Raw genomic sequence first — 22,287 nt, forward strand, 5'->3', positions numbered from 1 at the left:
GTGTGTGGTTGGCACATAAAAGGGATCCTTTTGTTTAAAAGAATATTATGACTGCATACTTTTCCTATTGAACCAATTTAGTCCTTATGCTGTGCTACTATCTTAATGGTACAAATATGTACCAACCTTCTTTATCTTATCCTAGTCTCAGTTTTATCTATAGCATAATGAATTGCTCAGAAATGTCACCCAGCGAACCTCACATGATTAAAAGGTCCTGGCCCTTTGATCATTTTACATATTGCTCTGTTAAGATGTCTAGGATGCTAATCATGAAGCAGTGAATGCTTATATTTTTGACAAAAGAAATGCATAACATCACATTACTACAAGTAAATATGTTTTTAAAAATGCATATTTTCTTTAGATGCAATTTCATTAGTTATATATGCGCAGTACAATGGGGGTAGAAATCGGCAGGTTACCTGTCAAGAGATCATTTAAGTCACTTGCCAAAAAATAACACAAGAAACTACAAGGAAAGATTTAATCTTTGCTTTTATTAAGCTCCAGAGCTTAACATTTAATATATCCCAGATCATGTTGGATCCAAAAAATGATAATATTACAAGACAGTATAAAATTTATATTGAAAAAAGGACAAATGTATTACAATGTGCGGCAAAACGTGCAGAATTTTGAAGCTCGTTTTAGGTTTCTTTCCTCATTTTACTGCCCAGGGCCAGACAGCGATTTGTTCATAAACTGTCTTTTGACAAAGCATATCCACCACTGTAAAGGAAAGAAAGAAAAAAAGTCAGAAGCAAGTGGGAGTTAATAAAGATGACAAAAATGCAGTTTGTTAATGAACTATGCTTGAGTACTATAACTATTTTTACAACAGGGAGCCTATTTCAGAAAACGTTTAGCTACTTAAAGGCTTTTAGAAAGGGTACAACTGATTACACAGATTAAAAGGAAGCCTTGATGGTTCTTAGTAGAAGGCTGACTATTTCCCAATCCTCCATAGGCTGGCAGAGTCATGCAACCCCTCCCCCTTGTTCAATCAACTTCAGGTACTAGAACTTATCACTTCAGCATGGACCAAGGTGAGGGAGAGTTTGATTGACCTATGGAGACCATCAATGTTTCCAGCCCTAAGGGTTGCAAGGAAATGGTTCAGTCTAACATGGATTTCATTTAATCTGTGGAATAATACATGCCTGTTAAAAAAAAAAAAGTTTATTTTAGAAAGTACAGATAGTGTTTCTGCAGTTTCTACACAAGCCCAACTGAATAAGGTAGCAATTATGAGTAGCAGATATGTGGTCTGTCCTCTTAAGAATTCTTTCATTTTTTCTATCAATGTGTGCAGAGACAATATTCTGTATAAAACATTAATTTTCTTTCTATAATTGTATAAATACTGTATGTAGAACAATATTCAGCATATGCCATAAGCTTGTAATTGCTTGTGGCACCCTTGTTAGTACATGCCTAAAATAGTTAAAACACTACTATATTTCTACATTTAATAGTCTGCTGCAAGAATACATAGGTGTGCTTCCACAAGCTTTAGGTGTATAATAAAATCTGAACACTAAGAAACCTCAGTCATTTGGTATAGTATGAATATTTGTTTATATTGATTTTTTTGCACTAAATAAATGTCCATATTAATATTTCCTTTTTTGTCTCCTAACCTCCTCTTCTGAGCTCAGTGTAATGATTACAATACCCAATCCAAGCAGCACCAAAGTAATTTCTGCCTGTGTAAGCCTGCATTGTTGATTGCATGAACTTTACAATGAATAAGGATCTTTGCTTGCATGTGCTGTCTGCAGATATAAACGTCACTGATGATGTAAGAGGGAAAATGGATGCCAAGTGAAAGCTGATATTTGTTTTAGTAAAATGTTATGTTGCTGGCAACCAGAGGGGATATATGCAGTAAAAATGATGATGTTTGTGTAGGGAAGATGTGACTAACTTATACACATGGTAGGAAAATGTATGGTTTACATGTCCTTAAATCACATAGCCCTTTGTGAATGGTTACCTTGCTAGGTTTGTCGGTCTGAGGATCAAACACCTTGTCACAAAGCCTCAAGCCTGTCTCCTGCCTAAGCTGCTGCAGGTAGGCCCTCATTACCTCTAGAAGAAGAAACAAGGTAATCAGAGAGTGTCTGCACATAACCAAAAGACAAGGGAGAAATGTAATGAAGTACAGGGAAGAATCAGAAAAGTCCTATTTTTTCACAAAATCATATTACAGAGAAAGGCCAGTTCTAACATCCTTGGCCCTCAAAACCTACCCTAAAGTACCATGGCTATATACACACACACTGGAACAAGGACAGCACTCCTAGGACTTAAAGAATTATGAGCAACATGTAAATGCAAAAATCCAAAGGTTTATTACTCAATGTTTCAGTCTCACACAGAAACCTTCATCTGGAGTGAAAAACTAGAGTAATAAAACTTTGGATTTTTGCATTTACATGTTGCTCACAATTCTTTAAATCCTAGGAGTGTTGTCCTTGTTCCAGTGGATTGTTTTGGTACTAGCACCCAGGTTTTGTTGCTGCAAATGGTGTGCACCCTATGGACTATTTTATTATATATATTATACAATATTCAAACCTTCACACTACAGAAACCCTCCCACCACCATACACCATTAATAATAAAAACACAATGTCTCTACACACACACACACACAAAATACTGCAGTTACTAAGAATACACTAACTAAACAGTATCTATGCGCAGTTAACAAACCTGTCTTTCAGTTCCTTCCCCCCACCATAAGTCAATATCTCATAACATATATGTCTGCTAGCTCCTTCATTTAATATCCTGCTCCAGTACCATACTTCACTGTTCCTTCCTTCCTTAATTAGCATGTCTGCCTGCTTCTACCTGGTACCCACTTTAACTACATGCAAGCCTCTACCTTTAGGCTAATGACCCACGAGGAGATTTAGTCGCTGCGATTTTTAAAAAACGAGTTCAAGCGACAAGTCGCAAGTCTTTTCATAACAATCGATAACTAGAGATTTCAACAACAAAGCGATTCTATTTCCCACGAATCCAGGTGTCGTATTCCCTACCCACAATTAGAAATTACATTCAGTGAATGGGGAAATCAGAGCGACTTCCCACTCAGTGATTTCTTTGTAAAAAGGGTCTCATAGTGATTCGGAGCGATAAGCAATTTGAAGTAGTATTGTCATTTTATGTACTGGCGATTTTTATTCTTCTCTATGTAGAGACAAAATGAGCGACTTGTCGCTGGAACTCACTTTTTAAAAATCGTAGCGACTAATCTCTCCGTGGGACATTAGCCTTACAGACTGATCTGTGGAATTAGGCATAAGGTCCTTTACACTACAGAAAACTCAGATTACTTACCATCCTCCTGTTTGTTGGAAGGTTTCACATACATTGCATTTAGGGGGAATCCTGGTTCTCCAGGGATAGGAAAGTTTGTAATCCCCAGTGTATACATTTCCTTCTCTCCCTGTCCTTTAGAATTGCACTGGAAGAACAACAAAAAAAAACATTAACCAACAAAACAGCATGAGCACATTTTTTCTGTTTTCCATTATTCACAGAGGTGAAGACGAATGTAAGGCTACAATGTATCCCGAGAAAACAACAGGATTTCACATTGACAGGGCAAATTATACTTAAAAAGCAGATGCCCTATTTATCTACATTAGATCAACATTGAGATACTTCTGTCACATGAAAGCATATGTTTTCTGTTTTCATTAAACTATACAGAGAATTTAAATACAGCAACATGCTATAATAAGTAAATATAAACTTGGCTTAGGGGTCTCACACATACACCAAGTGCATATTTGTAGCAATGAGGGCTTGTCCTTGTTCATTTGTATATCTCGCACTCTGCACAAATGAAGCTTAAACAAGACACAGAACCTTATTCAGAAGCACTGCCTATAAAAAAGGCACTTTTGTAAAACAATGGACAGCTAACAAAACAAAGAGAGAACATTTATGGTATGGGACAGGTAAAATTTGCTATGTGTAAAGTACTTCAGCCATACAAATGTATATGCTTTCTTTAAGCTGCATTCAAAGGAAATACAATGCATGGCTAATGGGATGGTGTGCATTACAGCACTAGTGGATACGAGTGACATACAAGTACACATACATGTATATGCGTAGGTCACTTGGGATATAAATTATCTGCTGGTCAGTTTTTTTTTCCTAATAATGTATAGTTCTCCTTTAAGTCATGTAGTATGTAGCACAAAAAGGCTACCAAATCTTACCTTCTGTAGTTTTTTTAAGCATTCGGAAATATACAGAGTTATGTATATTAATGTCCGATCAGCCTCGTTCTGTAAAGAGAAGCGTTTATATACAAACAGTGAATATTAGTTTTGTTTACTAGCGAAAAAAAACATTATTATAAAGCGAAGTAGGAAATGTGCCCACTATGTGGATATAGAATTTGCAACGTTTCAGTAAGATTTTTTTGCATAGTGAGATCTGATAGCTTACCTTTATTTCATAGTTTTTGAAGAAAACATTAGCCTTAAAGTAATAAATAGCTTCATCAATGATATCTGTGTCTTTTGCTTGAAAGACAAAATACAAAAGTGATTATGGACAAAAATGCTGTAATGTTCATACAAGCTAAAAACTTATATTCATTTTGCAATAGTTAAATACTTAAATATTTGCCGATTTATAACAATTGTACTAGTGCAGTTGTCCTTAGCAACTGATCCGCTTTGATCAAGCAACCAAGATCTGATTGGTTGCTATAGGCAACATATCATTAATTAACATAATTCATATTTTTTTGTTGCAAATTATGCCCAATGCCTTCTCTCTCATTAATGGATCAATTAAAAAAAGCTATATATAACATATACCTACATGCAAAGCAGCACAAAACCCCATTATATAATGCATATAATCTCCAATATAGAATTTTATTATTTGCATTACAATATATAATTATATATATATATATATATATATATATATATATATATATATATATATATATTACATAATAAGCAGCAATCACTGCATCACGGACTATTGATGGGCCTAAAGTAAAAATTCCAAGAGAACTACTGAATTAACACTTGGTTGCATTGAGGAATCCTCCAGCAAGCTGAGACCCGCCACATGGATAACATGAGGAATTTATGTAAAACATTTGGGGTTGGTAAGACTTACTTTCTCTAGGGGCTGGTCCTTTAAACTGGCTTCTTATGGGTAGCATTGCCATGTTACCAATCAGCTTGGTGTCTGACTCCATAAGCATTGAATGGTAGGCCTGAAACACAAATCAGAAAAGCTTTAACATTTTAAGAGCTATATATGCTCAGTGTGAAAAGGTTTTTTATTAAACTATTTTTTATCCAGACAGTTGTTTTTTGTTAGAAATGTATAATCTTACACAATACCTCAGTCAATTCCTTCAAGATTTTCTGCAGCCACTAGCTGACCAGTAAGACATTTATGCCATAATAACTGTACCATTAGGTGGACAGTTTCTATAGTATTTTATCCTAATTCTCCTAATTACGGTTTTACATTACCAATTATAAAAAGATTTATATATAATGTTCAGAATTAATATCTGATTTTAAGGCCTATGCTGTTACCCAAATCCTTTTGCGTTTAGAGAAAAGGATCACCATTAAAATGAAAGGGTTTCTCCATCCAAAAACAATTTATTACACAGTAAAAGAAAATGTAATTGTATGCAACTTTCCAATATGCGTTCATTTTAAAAATTCAATGGTTTTAAAGTTATTTGTAAATGTAATTGCTACTGAACACAGTATCTGTCATAACTCTTCTAGGTCTGTTACATTGTTTTAATACATAAACAAACAGTACTTTCAATTACAACTATCTTTATAAATAACTTTATACCCACTGAAAATCTTTTGCTTATGTATATGAAAGTTGCTTAGAATTGTTTTCTTTTTATCCAAAAGACTGTGTGCGTGGAGGACCCCTTTAAGCATTCAGGGAGGAGTAAAATAATGTTGCAGAAGTAGCTGGGGGTCATTGCTATGTGGGATAGTTCTAACATGCACAGCTACATTTTGGATACAATACTTGACCTTGAAACTTGACCTTGAAACAATATTTTATACAAAGGTGTGGCCTTGCTTTACTTTTGAGTCTCAAATTTCATAACTAATCACGCTAATAAACATTAAGGCCTATGGCATTTTTAGAACAGATCAAAATTCATGTGACCTGCTCAGGGGGCTTTCATCTGTTAGCAATGTGAAGAACCATGATTTATTCCAGCAGGTCTGGACTGGGATTCAAAATAGGCCCTGGCATTTCAAGTACACAGAGGCCCAAACAGCCCCCACCAGCCCAATATATAGTGACTGTCTATGGCATCTTACAGTAGCCCCTCTGGCATTTGTCAGAACCCACAGTTCAGGCCTGTATCCCAGCCCCCTGATAATCATGCATAGTACAGAATGGCAACCCACAAAGCTTCCGCTGCACTATTATATAAAACCACAAATGTACATTAGTGCTTTACAAGGTGTAAACACAAACAGGGGTATGGTTATTATAAACTAGACAGTGATAATAGTACATAAATGCTAAGAGTTTTAACACACACTTAAAAGAAGGTTGTTGTGTATGGTGTTTCATACACACAAAGCGATTTCATAAAAATAAAATACCTAAATATATTAGCAGTATGTGCCATAACAATCCCATATTGAAACACTTCCATTTTAAGTGCTAAAGTCTGCCCTCTCCCTCAAATGAAGTACTGTGCTCACAGTGCTAGTTTACATCAGGAACCTAATAGACAGAGCTGTTTATTTCACTCCCTGTTACAGTAAGTGCTGCACTATTGCCTGTCAGGTGATCTATGTGGGAGTAAACAGATTAGAACCAAATGGTGATTTTGTACTGAAATGATCTGTCATTGCTGGCTATGTAAATCGCCACAGCAAAATTTTTTATATTGCATAATCTAGAGTAAAGGTGGCCATACACGCACCGATAATATCGTACGAAACGAAGGTATGTCAGCAAGTCGACCGATATCGCAGGAAGCTGCTGATATCGCCCGACTCGCCGATCGGACCAGTTTGAAAATTTTGATCGGGTGCCATAGAAGCCGCCTGACCAAAATCTCCCTTCATCGCTGAATCGGCAGAAGGAGGTAGAAATCCTATTGTTTCTACCTACTTACCTGCCGATTCAGCCCTGAATGGTGTGTGGCGGATCTGACGATGTTTCGTGCGACCGATGGTTGCACGAAACATCGTCAGATCGCCACGTGTATGGCCAGCTTAAGTACCCTCCAAGGCATTATCACACAATCTGTTTAATTTGCATTGCCTGTAATGGCATTGTCTTTCAGTTGTTTTGTTGCCCTTGCATGGGCAACAAAATGACTGGTGTCTCATTGCCCTAGAACAGGGCTGTCCAACTGGTGGCCTGGCGACCCCCCTCTGTGTGGCCCCCCACCTGTCTGGCTGCTTTGATGGCTTACCTTTGTGTATTACCTTTAAATGGTATCAGTACTGAGATTAACTGCCCCCTGCATTGCTCACACCTCAGATTCAGGCTGTAATCCCCCTGTATTGTTTAATCATGTAATCCCCTGTACTGTTCACACCTTTTAATGCCTTCATTGTTTTCCCCCTGCAGTGTTCACACCTCAGGCTCTGGCTGTAATCACCCACATTGTTCCCCTGTTCACACCTCAGACATTCCCTCTGACACATCCAGCATTGTGTCACTGTATGCTGCCTGTGTGTGCAATAGGGCAGGCATAGTATGGCACACATAGGCAGGGGTGGGAAGGAATAGTATGGCACACATAGGCAGGGGTGGACAGGAATAGTATGGCAGACATAGGCGGGGGGGCAGGCATAGTATGGCACATACAGGCAGGGGAGGGCAAACATAGTATGGCACACATAGGCAGGGGAGGGCAAGCATAGTATGGCACACATAGGCAGGGGAGGGCAGGAATAGTATGGCACACATAGGCAGGGGTGGGCAGGCATAGTATGGCACACATAGGCAGGGGGGGCAGGCATAGTATGGCACACATAGGCAGGGGAGGGCAGGAATAGTATGGCACACATAGGAAGGGGTGGGCAGGAATAGTATGGCACACATAGGCAGGGGGGGGCAGGCATAGTATGGCACACATAGGCAGGGGAGGGCAAGCATAGTATGGCACACATAGGAAGGGGAGGGCAAGCATAGTATGGCACACATAGGCAGGGGAGGGCAGGCATAGTATGGCACACATAGGCAGGGGAGGGCAAGCATAGTATGGCACACATAGGCAGGGGAGGGCAGGCAGAGTATGGCACACACAGGAGGGGTAGGGCAAGCAGTACTCTGCCTGCTCTATGCCTCCCCTATGCTGCCTGTGTGTGCCATACTCTGCCTTCCCTATGCTGCCAGTGCGTGCCATACTCTGCCTTTCCTATGCTGCCTGTGTGTGCCATACTCTCCCTGCCCTATGCTGCCTGTGGAAGGTGAACCTGGCAGGGGTTTGTTCCTGGAGTTTGGCATTTGGATATAGTCATTATATGGTCCCCAAGGGGTGTAATTATATGCTGGGGGGTTGCTGTGCTATCCACAGAAGAGGAGGAGGCATATCGATTTAAGTGTATAATACATAATATAATTCTTTCATATATAAATTAAGGGTGATATCCCTTCAGTGAGCACCAACCATTGGGTTTTTGCTGTGTTGCCACCATTAATGTGGGGATGGTCTTAAAAGCTCTTGTGATAGCATGGGTGTAGTTTGAAGTGGGTGTGGTTTAAAAAAGGGGAGTGGTCAAAAGTGTCTTCCATTATCGGCCCTCCACCATGTAGGCAAGAAAAATTCCGGCCCTCGGTACAACAGAAGTTGGACAGCACTGCCCTAGAATATGTTAGATGGTAATATTTACTTATAAGTAAGTAAATTATCTGTTTGTGAAGTATTTGTTCTGAAGGTATAGTTTTCCATTAAAGAAGTCTTAAAAACTCAATTGGGGAAGTGTATCATGTTTATTCCACAAGGGATGGCTTTTGGATCCTTTTAGCCCTTACTGGTTATTCTGAATACATCCCAAACTCTACAACAGAAGCCATGTTCCAAAAACTGACACCGATCTTGGCAGTAGCTTAGTAATTTGTCTGCAAGTTGGGTTATACAGATCTGAATTTTTAAAGAGTATTTAACATCAAACCAGGGGATTTGGATGCAATTAGGAGCTCATTTTCATGTATCTACACACAACTTTTAAGCAGTCATATAATATTTATGGAACAGTACATCATATACATATTTTCTAGAAGGCCTTGCTATATTTATGTCTGAGGATAAAAGAAAATGCATTTACCTAATTATAGAACGTTTCGCAATCTGAAAATGAAACACTGTGTATGGCTGCTAAAGTGTATGAGTTGGGTTGCAGCAATGTAGCTGACAGCTAAGCAAATGCCTCCCGTGTGTCGGCCCCAGCCACTTCCTGCATGACTAACACTCTTCCCCTTTTTGCACAATCTGCAGGGCAAGTAGTGGCCTGACTAGCTGTAGCCCACCCCTATCCCATCACAAATAAAATAATACCGTATGGCAGTTCTGTGACCGTGTTACATATGATAGGAGCGCTGGGGAAGCAATGAGAGATCCTTGCGCAAGATCACATGAAACAGGTAGAAAGAAAAAGCCCAGCGATCCACCCTCATTTCATCTCTAGGCAATTCCTTCAATATATATACGTGGGCACTGGCACTGGCACGGTAGTGGGGGCGTTCTGCCTTACCAGCGCCAGAGAGATCACATACAGTCAATCGCTGGTGTGTTCATAAGACTAAAAGGCAACATACAGAACATACAATGAGCCCTTAGCTGTAGGGATTCTGGGGGCCGCGGTGCAGCCGGCAATGCTAACGCGGAAGCGTACCTGCACTGGGCCCCAGACATTGGCAACACCGAATCTTATCATTATGGCCATTGGCTCTAAGTAATGCAGGTACCGGCGGGCAAGCCCTGCTCTACCCCAGTTCGCCTCCTGCCCCGAGATCCGGCTGCTCCAACGCAGCATAGAATACGCAGGAAAAAGAAAAAACTCACCGGCATCTTTAACACCCCTGAATATTTGAAAGGAATCCGGGAGACCAAACGTTGTAGTATCTGTACTTCCGCTGTCCCACCCAAGGCTTCGCAAGCAGGAAGTTATAACATTAGCACAGCTAGTGCGTCTCATGGCCGCTAGAGGGCGCCAGCTTAATCGCAGGGAAGGTGAGGCGTCCGTAGCAAAGCGTCCCGGAAGTACAGCAGCGCGACTACTAGGCAGCATTACAGGCAAGGAGGCGCTTCCGGCATGTCTTATTGCAAAGGGACTGTGGGGAACTAGGTGTTCTTGCTCCTTATTGGATCACCTGGGCAGTTTTCAAGTCTGATGCAAGGAGAATGCCGCGATATGCACAGCTCGTTATGGGGCCCGCCGGCAGCGGAAAGGTAATTTCTGGGTTTGGTCTCTCAAAATTGTGGATTTGTATCATACCTTTAATGGGTAACTATAGAGCAGTATTACAGTGTAAGATTTCTGCAGTTCGGGATCCCTTTTCCAGTTTTTCCTGGAGCCTGAAGAAGAGACCTCTCTTGTTTGCTATTAAAAGAAAGTAAAATAATAATTACAGTAGGATGCCTAGGCATGTGCGCAGTACTAACTATATACTGACTATATACTGACACCTACAATTAAACTGTTTTTAATAGCTTATAACATTGTCTTTGCATGAGCTGTATACTTTCTTTTTAAAATGCTTTTACGTTACCAGTACCTCTAGAAGGAGGCTGCCATATTTGTGCAGCAATAGTCTGTAACTGTAAATTCCAATAGGTTGAAAAGGGACAGTCAGGTTGGCAAAATAGTCAGGTTTAGGCCCTTAAAGTAGCAATTCCTTACAAAAGCAGCCTATCAGTAAAATATGACCAACATGACCTATAGGTAAGTTTTTATGTACATAAAAAATAGGTAAGGTTTTTTTTTTTGGTGTCAGTATCACATAAGGTTTTCTAATTTTATGTATTGCATATGAGCAAGTCTAGAATGCCACAAAGGAGCCTTGGCATATGTATAGACCTATGTGTGTCTAATATATTACAACAGTAGAATTTTTTTTTAATTACATCTTTTTGGCAGATGGTGATTATTAATCTTTGTATTTCAGAGCACTTATTGTTCCACCATGGTGCAGCACTGTGGGAGTTTGAACCGATCTGTCCAAGTGGTTAATCTGGATCCTGCAGCTGAGCATTTTGATTATCCTGTATTGGCTGGTAAACCACTCCCTTACATATGTCAGATTATCTTAGTGGAGAAATAACTATTAAATGCTGTTTGCTTAAATATTACAAATAGAATAATGTAACACAGGTGTGCCAATAAAAATGTTTCATAGTCCTGTTTGATAAAGTTATCTCTGCTTCACCAAGTAGAGCATTCTACAGTCTAACCAGTCCCCTGTGAAATAACTATTTGTATTGCTTCGGATGAAAGTGCATTTTCTCTAGTCTAACAGTGAAAATAATTATCTTTTGTTTTTGTTTTTTTAAGATATCCGGGAACTGATTGAAGTGGATGATGTGATGGAGGATCGTTCATTGCGATTTGGCCCAAATGGGGGCCTTGTATATTGTATGGAGTATTTTGCCAACAATTTTGACTGGCTGGAGAGTTGCCTTGGACACACAGAAGATGATTACATACTTTTTGACTGTCCAGGTGAGAACTTTAGCAAACAGTTGTTTTGGAATGAGTTAGTGATGCTGGCAGATGCTCTGAAGGGTTGAATTTAATGGATATTTTCTTTTGTTAACTTAAATAAAAAAAAAAAAACATATGTACATTTGCTGTGCTAGACCTGGTTTTGAAAATTTTGCTTTTGCTTCTTAGGTCAAATTGAGCTGTATACTCATCTGCCTGTCATGAAGTACCTCGTGGAGCAGCTCCAGCAATGGGAATTTAGGGTCTGTGGGGTTTTTCTTGTTGACTCTCAGTTCATGGTGGAATCATTCAAGGTACAGTAGCAGAGTGAAATGTTTTCACATTACATGCATACAGCGGTGCCGCAGGGGTTCTAGCTGCCAAGTTGCTTTTTCGTGTCAGGGGGGGCCTTTTGCTAGTGCAGAGAGTGCAATAGCACCCTCCTCAATAAAAGAGCCTAAATTCCAATTTAAAAATTGGGATTTCGGCTCTTGAAGTTACCAGTAGTGCTTTTTGCTGCCCTTGGTAACTTGCCGGCACTGTGCCTGAGGCCAGTTTCTTAACACGCTTAATAGCAGCAGTGCCCCTGCATGCATACTTGTAAAACCTTTTGTTGTCCAGCAGATTAGCAGATGGGGGCTTCCTTGCTCATAATTTAGTCAGAAGTGTTATTTAAGTTGATTCACATAGGGCAGTTAGCAGGTCCCTTGGTAGTATTGTTATTTGTAGAGGTACCAATCTTTGTAATGGCTTTCAAGCCATTTTGCAATTCTGTAATGGTTTATATCAAGGCAAAAGAAACAAATCAATTTGGCCCCTTGCTGAATAGTTTGGTAACCTAAACATAGGTGTACACATGGCTTAAAAATATATTACCCACAGAGGTGTTAATATGGAAGATAAAAGGAATCATAAGGCTGCTGTGTGCTTCTAGATCCACACAGGGTTTAACTGGTGAATATGTTCTTTCAACTTGTTGCAAGAAGCCTAATAAATAAATTCTGAGAAAATGCTTCCTCAAGCTTATAAACAGTGCAAACTTCTCCAGTCAGCATTGCTAGACAAAGAAAAAAAATTAAAACACAGAAAAAATTATTTGATTTATATGAAGACAATTATCACTTGTGTCTTAGAAATGGGAAACTAAACTAGCAGCCAGCATGATCTATAAACTAACCTACCAGAAAAGGCTGTAGTGATTATGTGATAATAAAAAATCATTGTGCATCTTGTGTGTTTTGTTTCAGTTTCTTTCTGGGGTTTTGGCTGCTCTCAGTGCTATGGTTTCCTTAGAGATACCGCAATGTAATATAATGACAAAGATGGATTTATTAGGGAAAAAAGCCAAAAAAGAAATTGAAAAGTAAGTTTAATTTTTATTATGAGTTTTTGGGTCAGATTTGTGGAAATGGCTTTACAGTGTCATTAAAACTGTTCATTATTGACAGTTATGTTACCATGCATGATATCAAGACTTAAAAAATATAGATTGAAAAAAAAAAACTGCAAAAGTGTCGAGAGATCTGCATGTTTGTGGTTAACTCTTTCTTTCTATTTTTAGGTTTTTAGATCCAGACATGTATTCCATGATTGAAGATACATCAAATCGATTTAAAAGTAACAAGTTCAAGAAACTGACAGAGGCACTTTGTGGACTTGTGAGTTACTTTAACTTCCAAATCCACTCCATAAATAATATTCCACTTGCAACTGTATATGAGATGATGTCTGTAGATTACACACTGCTTATTACCCAGTGTCCATTCTGTATTTCTGTAGTGACATGGACAAAATGTGGATGTAATGGAACAATATTATGTAACTTAGAACAGCATAGAACAAAACTTCTAATTTTTGGAAAGTAGGAAAAGCTGCAGTAACTTAAAACTAACTGGAAAATCCGTTCACTCACAACAAACATTTGTCCTTGCCAGATTGATGATTACAGCATGGTCAGATTCCTACCTTTTGATCGGTCAGATGAAGAATGCATGAACATTGTTCTCCAGCACATAGACTTTGCCATTCAGTATGGAGAGGATCTAGAGTTTAAGGAACCGAAGGTGAGTGATATGGATTATTATTACTCTTTATTTATGATTACTGATGCAGTTTATTCACTTTTGTTTGTTGGATGAAATTTGTAGAGTGGCTGTCCAGAAGTTTGTCCCTGCATCCTTTTAAAGAATTCCTGAGTCTTGGGAAATATGGCAGCTTCTAGTCAAATCATATGGGCCTTGTCTTGTATAGTCTAGTCATATGGGCCTGTTTATGGTAGAGTATACGCTATTCCCATGTTATTGCTAACCAAGATCTCTAGTTTGGTTGGTCAGTCATATGCATATGACATTTATACATTTCAGGGCCAGATGATTAAGAAGTCTATGGAGCTGGGCGAGTTTTACATGCTGTAACATATTTTTCGTGCTAAATAAAATGATAAATATGAATCTGCATAACACCCCAGCTCTGTACTATTTGTTTTTGTTCTTCTTTTGTCAGGAAAATGAAGAGGACAAATCAGAGAACTTTGATGAATTCTTTCAGGACAGAGCTGATGAACCCTGAGGATAGAGCTTCTGTATATAATACCCTTAAGATTTGTTTTCGGTTTGATATGAAGTGTCAGTGTATTGGGCACAATGACCCCTTAGATCTGCAGACTGGGTATTTCTGCAATGCCGAGAAACTGAGCACATTTTCAGCTTCTATTATGTAATTGCCACATTGGCAGAAACAGGAGTAACTAGAGCAACTCATGTAAGGAAATGAAATGGGGGAAGCCCTGTTTGCATCATGTTCCATTTCCTAGCTAGTGAGTGCATGTTCAATATGTTGTATTAGAAAAGAGTGTAATAAGAACACTGTTTAGATTTCCAGGTGAACAATTGTATGTTCCTTATGGTAATCGCTATTCTGCAAACAGCAAATATGATGTTCATGTTTCCTTTTGCATAGCTTTGGATAGCAAAAATATGTTTGAAATATATATTTTTAATTCATTTGATCTTTCTTGTTATATACTGACACACACAGCCTAGTAATACAAAAATATTTGGCATCCTTTGTCAAAAGTTACAAAAAATTAGTTTTACTAATAAAAATTTACGTCCCACCCCAGCAGGGAACAAACGTAAACATGAAATGATTCTGGTAATTGCAATGCACAGTTACCATCTGTTTAACACAATTTAAAAGAAAAGGGAGCACAATTATATAAAAAAATCAGTTGTTGAGATTCAGTTGTTTGTAATCATGATTAATCTCCATTGCAAGAATCATAACTGCAATAGCATTTACCTGATCTGAGCTTATTTAAGAAAAATCATAAAAAGGTTTAACCACAAACCAGTTCAATTTCAGGAATTAATCACGGAGAAAACACTCACTTCCCATTGATTTCTGTGACATCTTGGTGGATAAAACAAGATGAAACTTTTGGTCTACTCACATTTGTTATCATACATTTAAAGGGGTTGTTCACCTTCCAGAAATAAGTTTTTTTTTCACTTCTCGTTATGTTCTGTCTGTGACCAGTTTTCTAAAATTGAAGTTTAAACTTTAATGTTCCAGTAATCCAGGTGCAGTCTCTGAGCTGCTACAGTTTGCTACATTCCTTGATACATTTCTCAGCTGCATCTGTGGGATGTTTGCAATGACATTGTATCGCTTATAAGAGCTGCCTTTAATGAAACTCAGGGGATTATGCTCAGCAGCGCCAAAGTTAAGAAATGTATCAACTAATGTAACAAACTAAACCCCCCCCTCCCTCTCTGAGAGCTGCTCCAGGGAGACATGAGAATATAAATAAATGTATATTTGATACATGTTTAAAAATAGAAAGAAACTGAAAAAATGTCTTTTTATTCTGGTGCACTATGTGAAACCAACTGAAATGAAAAATGTTTGGAAGGTGAACAACCTCTTTACAAATTGTGGAATTTTTGATTGGAAAAACATTAATGGCAAGGTATTGTTTTCTGCTTTTGTTTTTCCACTGACCTTAGCTTTCAGGGTTTGTTGAATATTATTAAAGCATTTTAAGTGAGGAGACCCTCTCCTTTCATAAATAAACCACAGTTGCAATTACCTCACATAAGCCTTGGAATTTAAACCTTACTAAATGTGCCCCAACTTCCTGACTAAAGGAGGGGTTGTGCCTCCTGAAACATGAATCCCTTTCTGAATGAAATATGGTGTGCGTAACTCCTTCCAATGTTTTTCTATTGGTGAACTGATGAGTTCCTGTCATCTAGTGAGATCTGCACCACTAGTGCAGGAAAGTGTAAAATTGTGGGATGCGTGGCATTTATCTGTATGGAAAAACCAGAATTGGATGACTTTTTTAAAAGAAGAATATAAATCCTGTTTCCATTCACAGCAAGCAGGCAGGAAGGAGCCATTTTGTGGGCACTGTTATTAAGGCAAGCTTTGCATCAAGCACAAGTCCATGCACTAACTACATAATTAGATGGTGAGGAAGGAGGGGGGACATGAGTACTTAATGTCAAGTTAAAGCAATTGGCTGCCCTTCCTCTATGCCTAAGATCATAGATGTAAAAGTGTGCCTAGACATAAATCTTTTTGCACCCACTTGGTTTGAGGTGCATGTGTGATGTTTTTTTAAAGGGTGCAAATAGAGTTTTCCATAATTCAGTAGGTGGAAACTCCCAAGTTCTTTATTCTTATCAAAGGGTGAGAATAACAAATGAATCATATAGTTGTTAAATGTATACCAATAATAACTTTAATATGATGTACATATATATCAATTCCATCCATCAGTTATCTCCAAAAAAAATATCATTAAGGGAAAAAAAGGCCCAGGGAATAGCATGCAGAGGGAGAATGGATTGCTTCATTTCCAATACATTTTCAGTGTATGTTATTAGAAGGCCTGGAATGCAGAATATTGCTGGCATCACATACAACTATTGGTCAGCCAACCTAGCCTATTTCATTCAGACTGGCCAGACTGGTTGCAGGATTATTTCTCCAGTGTTCACCAGTAGGCTGACATGGTTCAGCAATGCTACATGTCAAACGGAGTTGGGGAGTCATATCAGCTATCTGTACCTAACCTTAGTGAGGATGAAAAAGATAAATTCGAATTTGGCCAAAAATAATGTATTATATTGTGTAAGAGCTGGCCATGGGCAGTGCACAGGATCCCAGGAGAGTGAGCCAAAATGAGGGCACGGTGCTTTGAGGAACACTATTTTTTTCTATCCCCTAAAATAGTGCCCAGAATAATATCTTTCTCCCTGCTTTCTCTAATTTACTTTCAACAGCACAGGTAACTAATTTTAGCTCCTCCCCTTTTCATTTCTGAGCTCTCCTCCTGACTGTGAAGACAAGAAAACAAAAAAAGGTGCCTAGTGCACATGCCCAATTGATTTCCATTGTAGCAGAGGTGGTCCGCAATATTCACAGTAGACACTCTGATTGCCTTCATTTAAAGGTATTGCAATGGCCTGTTTTATTCAGAGCAAAGATAAGTGAGCTGACCTTTATGTGATGCACTAGACAGCAGCAAGCACCAGGTATTCCTGTCCAATGCATTTTTACCACAGGCTACAATTTAACCCCAAGATTTTCTAATTTGTCAACACTTTTGTACAAGCTATGGCAAAGACACCGAAGGGTCAATCTGTTCATACTTAAAGGGTTAATGTTTTTTGTGGACATTATGCTTTAATGGATTCTGTGCGCCAAAAGCTGCTGTCTATATGTTAGGCTTGCGAAAGTTGCAAGAAATGTAAAAATCTATGTATATACAACTGCATTTATATAAACAGCAAGAAATGATAAATGGACTATAAACTTTTAATACATACTATTATTTCATGGTAGCACACGAATGTTAGCATTTGATATTTACAGGTCAATGTTTTTTTTTTTTTTTTTACATAGTAAATAAACATGGCACACGATTTGCAACACATTTAAAAGAACAAATTATCTGATGTACAGATTCCTATTCCAGCAAATTCAGAGGAAGTTATAATGCAAATATTAGTACATAGCTAATTATCTGCCTATAGCTTTTGCAGGGTTTGTCATGACCATCTCATTAGCTAAATTCATGGAATGAAAAAATTAAGGCCATGAAACAGTTGGCAGTTCTATTTTATGATTTTTTATACTCAATTCTTTCTACTTTCACATCATCTCCAATTAACTGGTACACATAGGTGACAACAGTGGAGGCCTGGATGTCCATCAGTACAAAGGAAGGAATAATATTGCTGCAAAAAAGATAACACGTGGTTAGTAAATAAAATAAAGATATGACATATCACCTTAACAAAACATTACCACCTTCCTTAAAAATGAGTTCTTAATCCAACGTTTTATAATTGGGATTTAATAACTAGGAATTTATATTTTTTAAGAAATGTATCGGCTCCATACAGATAATATATACCTACAAGGACTTTCCCAAGGCAGTGAGTTTTTTTAATTACTTTGAACTTGCCTGATTCTTCCTGTGTCTGGAACCAGCCTTAAGTATATTTTGTTTACAGTTCTTATTCTCAAGCTGTAATGTGATTGGACTGTAGATCACCCAGGATTGTTCATCTGGTTTTGTCAAGGGGGTAGGGCAAAAACATTTTTGCTGGGAGGCCTGGGGCCCCTGGAGTTAGGCTACTGGTCAGTCACCAAAAGCTAGACAAAAATTAACGATGACTTGCATTTACACACAAATGACTTACTTTTCTAATGCATTGTAAGCTCCGGTAGCAGATCCTGGGTTGATGTAAAATTTGTTTTCATGTTCAAATGCTTCAAATTTTTGTGTATGTCCAGAAATCAGGATATCAACATCCAACTGTCTCTGTAACAAGGCCAGACTAGCCATATCTCCCCATGGTATTACTTGGTGGCCATGAATCAAACCGATTTTAAACTGTCCAACAGTCACAACCTTTTGTTCTGGGTAATTTAAGTTCTGGAAGAAAAAAATGTTAATGCTAAATAGTACAAACTTTACAGTTTATCAAGAATTCAGGCTCAATATCTAATGCACACTGAACTACACAGAAAAATATTCCATCTATACTTCCACAATATAGAGAGTATTGTGTATTTATGTGAAACATTGTTACAAGTTGTCATCTTGGCTTTAAACTGTATGAACGCATGATGATTTCCATAAATGATTTATGGAATGATGGCATCACGATTTCTATAAGCACCTGAACTGAGTATAACAAACATAGAATAAGCAGTAATTATAGGAATTAGAAAGAACCTCGTCAAAGTCTCCTCTGACAATGTGAACGTCCCCAGCCAGAGTCTTCAGGTAGTCAAAACTTTCCTTGGTGCATAAGTTTCCCGTGCACAGAATGTGCTGAATCTTCCCAGGTACAAGCAGTTTTTTGAACTTTGCAGGCAGGCTATTGCAACGGTGAGGGATGTGCAGGTCTCCTAATACTAAAACCAACTAAGGAATTTTAAAGACAAAAGGTCAGTTGGGAAATGTATACAAAATAAAGTGTTCTAATAATCTGAACTAGTTTCTGTTATGCACGCAAACAGATTGCAAACCCCTCCCCCCAAATAGCTAAAAGTAATGATACAATTAAATATCTAGAAACTCTTAAAGGACTGAGTGCAGGTTAATTGGTTTGCGCACACAGAGCACAGCAAACTTCAAACACCATATATACCATGGTATAAAAATAATATATATATATGTATATAATTTACGTCAGACTCAGCTGATGGTAGGTGCATGGTCAAAAAGCATGTGTATAATACATAGAAAGGACTAATAATTGAAATAAACTCTTAGGGGGGCATTTACTAATGCTTATGTATCTTTTTCTCACGATTCATGTGGTTTTAGAGGTTTTGGGGGTTTTCTTTGTAAGCTCATGAAGATTCATGGAAAAACGTAAAAACCATGAACAATTTGTGGTTTTCCTGTTCTTTTCATTTTTTTCCTTTCATATTTTTTCGATTTGGACCTTTTAATAAATGACATTAGAGGATTTAGTGGAAATGAGTTTATTTATAGTTCCAAAACACACTAAAACCACAAATCAGAATGTTGATAAAACTGCCCCTTATTGTGATCTATTGCATATCACATTAAGTGATATTTAGTAAAGTCACATTAAAGGGGAAGTTCACCTCTAACTTTTTAATAAGATGTCAGTGACCCTCTTTTGACCGCTGGAAAGTAGTAAAAGCAGCAAGTAAATAACTCAAAAACTATAAAGAATAAATAATGAAGACCAATTGCAAAGTTGCTGGAAATAGGACAAGCTATAACGTATTAGAAGTTAACTTGAAGATGAACCACCCCTTTAACAGTTTATTTAGAGTGCTGATCCTTTCTATGTATCATTCTATATACATGATATATATGTATATAAATATAATATGGGACCCACCATATCCATAATTTTAAGGATATATACAGTATGCATGCCTTTCATTCATGCAGCACACCAAAAATAACATGACATCACTTCAACCAGTTATTGCACCAAAGCTTACTGTACGACTCCCCCCATAATCTTTCTATAAAAGCCTTATAAGCACCACATACATTTCCAATATCAAATTTTGATATACTGTTATAATCAATCAAGGAGGGTTTGTGATTTTTCTATAGTGGAGTTCAATGAATATTTCATCTCATTATTTCTCATTAGTTGTTCGTGATTGGACTGCGACTGATATCACAGGAGTAGTCTAATGACAGGAAGGCATCCCCGACAGAAAGGCATCCCCAGCAGAAAGACTGCAAATCAGTGATCCCTCACCAGTGTTAGTGCACGATTAGAGGAACTTACTCTGTGCCCAGGCTTATGGAGAAGTTGATTGTAGAAATATGAAAGGGTGAAACATGAGCGATGTTAAATAAAAGAAAGCAAAAGAAAATGGGGTACAAATTAGGAAAATGAACATATGAATAATTATTTTGGGGGTTATAAAAGGAAATGTTAAAATAAGAATAATTTAAATGCACAAAATAAATAAGAGAGTGTTTAAAAGGGTGCTCTTGGATACTGCATTGTGAGTGATCTGCCCAGTGGCAGTTAGCATGTTATTCATATTAAGACTATAAAGTACCTAACAAATCAGGGATAGTCATGCATAGTTGTATAAAAAGATGGCTGTTCAGAAAATGATGGTAGATGTATGACAAAAGATAGAAATATGATATAGCTAACCTATATCATAACTACTGCTGTTGAGGAAGCTACAATAGTTAAAGGTCCCATGACATATAAAGGCCCCATTGGTTATAATAAGTGAGTCAATCACAGTAAGCCTGTGACTGAAGTCTGGCAGCCTGTTGCCATGTGTCCTTAAGTCTCTATGGAGGAATACCATCATAATTCTTGCTATGCAGGTTATTGGACAAGATTCGGTCCTCAATCTGACTGGAAAATCGAACCCACCCGATTGACACCAGCCCGATTTTTAAGCAGATATCAGTCAGGTTGAGCCTTTGGAGGGCCCCATACATAAGCCAATAAGATGCAGAGTCCATGGGCAGCTTTTATAGGCCCATGTATTGGCACATTCGGACAGTTGAGAGGTACCATACAATGATCCCCTCTAAACTGTGCGCTTCCCTGCACACAACAGTGTATTTACTAAAAATTCTTTGCATGCACCACAGCACACAAAGGATTTTGTGTAAAAACACAAAACACATTTAATATGAGCGTATAAAAGAATTCTTTTGCACACAACATTGGTTCCATGCACCTTTAAACTCCATGGGACACAGGTAAGAGAATAAATGATGTCCACTTGGGACAAGTGTCAGTAGCTGAGGTGCAGCCTGGGCCTATACAACGTTGGCTTTAGGTATGTCCAAATGAACGCTTATAGCTTCAACAGTTCTATGATAGGTCAGCGAGAAAACACAAAATAGTGTTATAGGAAAGTTATTTCATGGCTAATGAAAAGCCACATGCTACACGTCTAATTATCTGCCCGTGTGGATGAAAGAGCTGGCAGAGCCAAGCAGTTGCCGATCCAGGCCCATATACCCCTTTATAAAGGTAGTGCAGCTGTGAAACACGGCCCTTTAGGCATATTGCACAAAACGCCCTCTTAAAATACGAGCGCTGCCCTGTATGGTACAAGTTCTGCTATTCGCCGCGGCTCGCCATAGGGTCCCACTTACAGATCATATGACAGCACCAACACCCTTTCACTCCCCTCACCACTACAGGCCCTAAGCCTCTCTTCGGTCACAAGAAGGTTCTATGGCAGCCGAATAAAGCCTACAGGGCGCGTCAACATTGTAATTAGAACAAGATCTTTCCGGCAGATCCTTTTGCACTAAAACCGGGCACCGGCCGCGATCTCCTTACCATCCTGCACTCCGTTTCTGCTCAGACAGAAGAGGAACAGTCACTGATTAAAGCAGCCAATGAGCGGCTTACAGAAGCGTCCAATTGTAAGATGGCGCGGCTAGCCAATGAGAAATCGGCAGAAGTTTCTTAGAACGAATGAATATCAGACTCAGCCTGAACAGACGCAATGACTACGGTGCCCGAGAGAGACCAAACAACAAAGAATATATTTTGCGTAAAGC

The 22,287-nt window shown here is 38.4% G+C and overlaps 3 protein-coding genes across 4 annotated transcripts; 1 reads left to right on the forward strand and 2 right to left on the reverse strand.

The window, feature by feature from the left end:
- Positions 1–480: 480 nt before the first annotated feature.
- Positions 481–10,291, reverse strand: arpc3 (actin related protein 2/3 complex subunit 3). The gene is made up of 7 exons (NM_001113666.1): positions 10,079–10,291; positions 5,170–5,269; positions 4,480–4,556; positions 4,248–4,316; positions 3,355–3,481; positions 2,000–2,094; positions 481–732 (listed from the first exon to the last, which is right to left on the reverse strand). Exons 1-7 carry the CDS (start codon positions 10,082–10,084, stop codon positions 670–672), a joined length of 537 nt encoding a protein of 178 aa, NP_001107138.1. The 5' UTR covers positions 10,085–10,291; the 3' UTR covers positions 481–669.
- A 29-nt stretch (positions 10,292–10,320) lies between these two features.
- Positions 10,321–14,855, forward strand: gpn3 (GPN-loop GTPase 3). The gene is given in 8 exon segments (NM_001017191.2): positions 10,321–10,465; positions 11,182–11,290; positions 11,568–11,735; positions 11,907–12,031; positions 12,965–13,080; positions 13,279–13,375; positions 13,652–13,780; positions 14,220–14,855. Coding segments are annotated over 8 exon segments (858 nt in total). The 5' UTR covers positions 10,321–10,417; the 3' UTR covers positions 14,286–14,855.
- A 1,595-nt stretch (positions 14,856–16,450) lies between these two features.
- vps29 (VPS29 retromer complex component) lies at positions 16,451–22,153 on the reverse strand. Of its 2 annotated transcripts, XM_012960142.3 has the most exons (5): positions 22,064–22,153; positions 20,525–20,536; positions 18,973–19,164; positions 18,434–18,669; positions 16,451–17,965 (listed from the first exon to the last, which is right to left on the reverse strand). In XM_012960142.3, the coding sequence occupies exons 1-5, from the start codon at positions 22,064–22,066 to the stop codon at positions 17,848–17,850; spliced, it is 561 nt and encodes a 186-aa protein (XP_012815596.1). In that variant the 5' UTR covers positions 22,067–22,153; the 3' UTR covers positions 16,451–17,847.
- Between the last annotated feature and the right edge of the window lie 134 nt (positions 22,154–22,287).

This window comes from Xenopus tropicalis, chromosome 1, assembly GCF_000004195.4.
Source record: "Xenopus tropicalis strain Nigerian chromosome 1, UCB_Xtro_10.0, whole genome shotgun sequence".
Lineage (NCBI taxonomy): Eukaryota > Metazoa > Chordata > Amphibia > Anura > Pipidae > Xenopus > Xenopus tropicalis.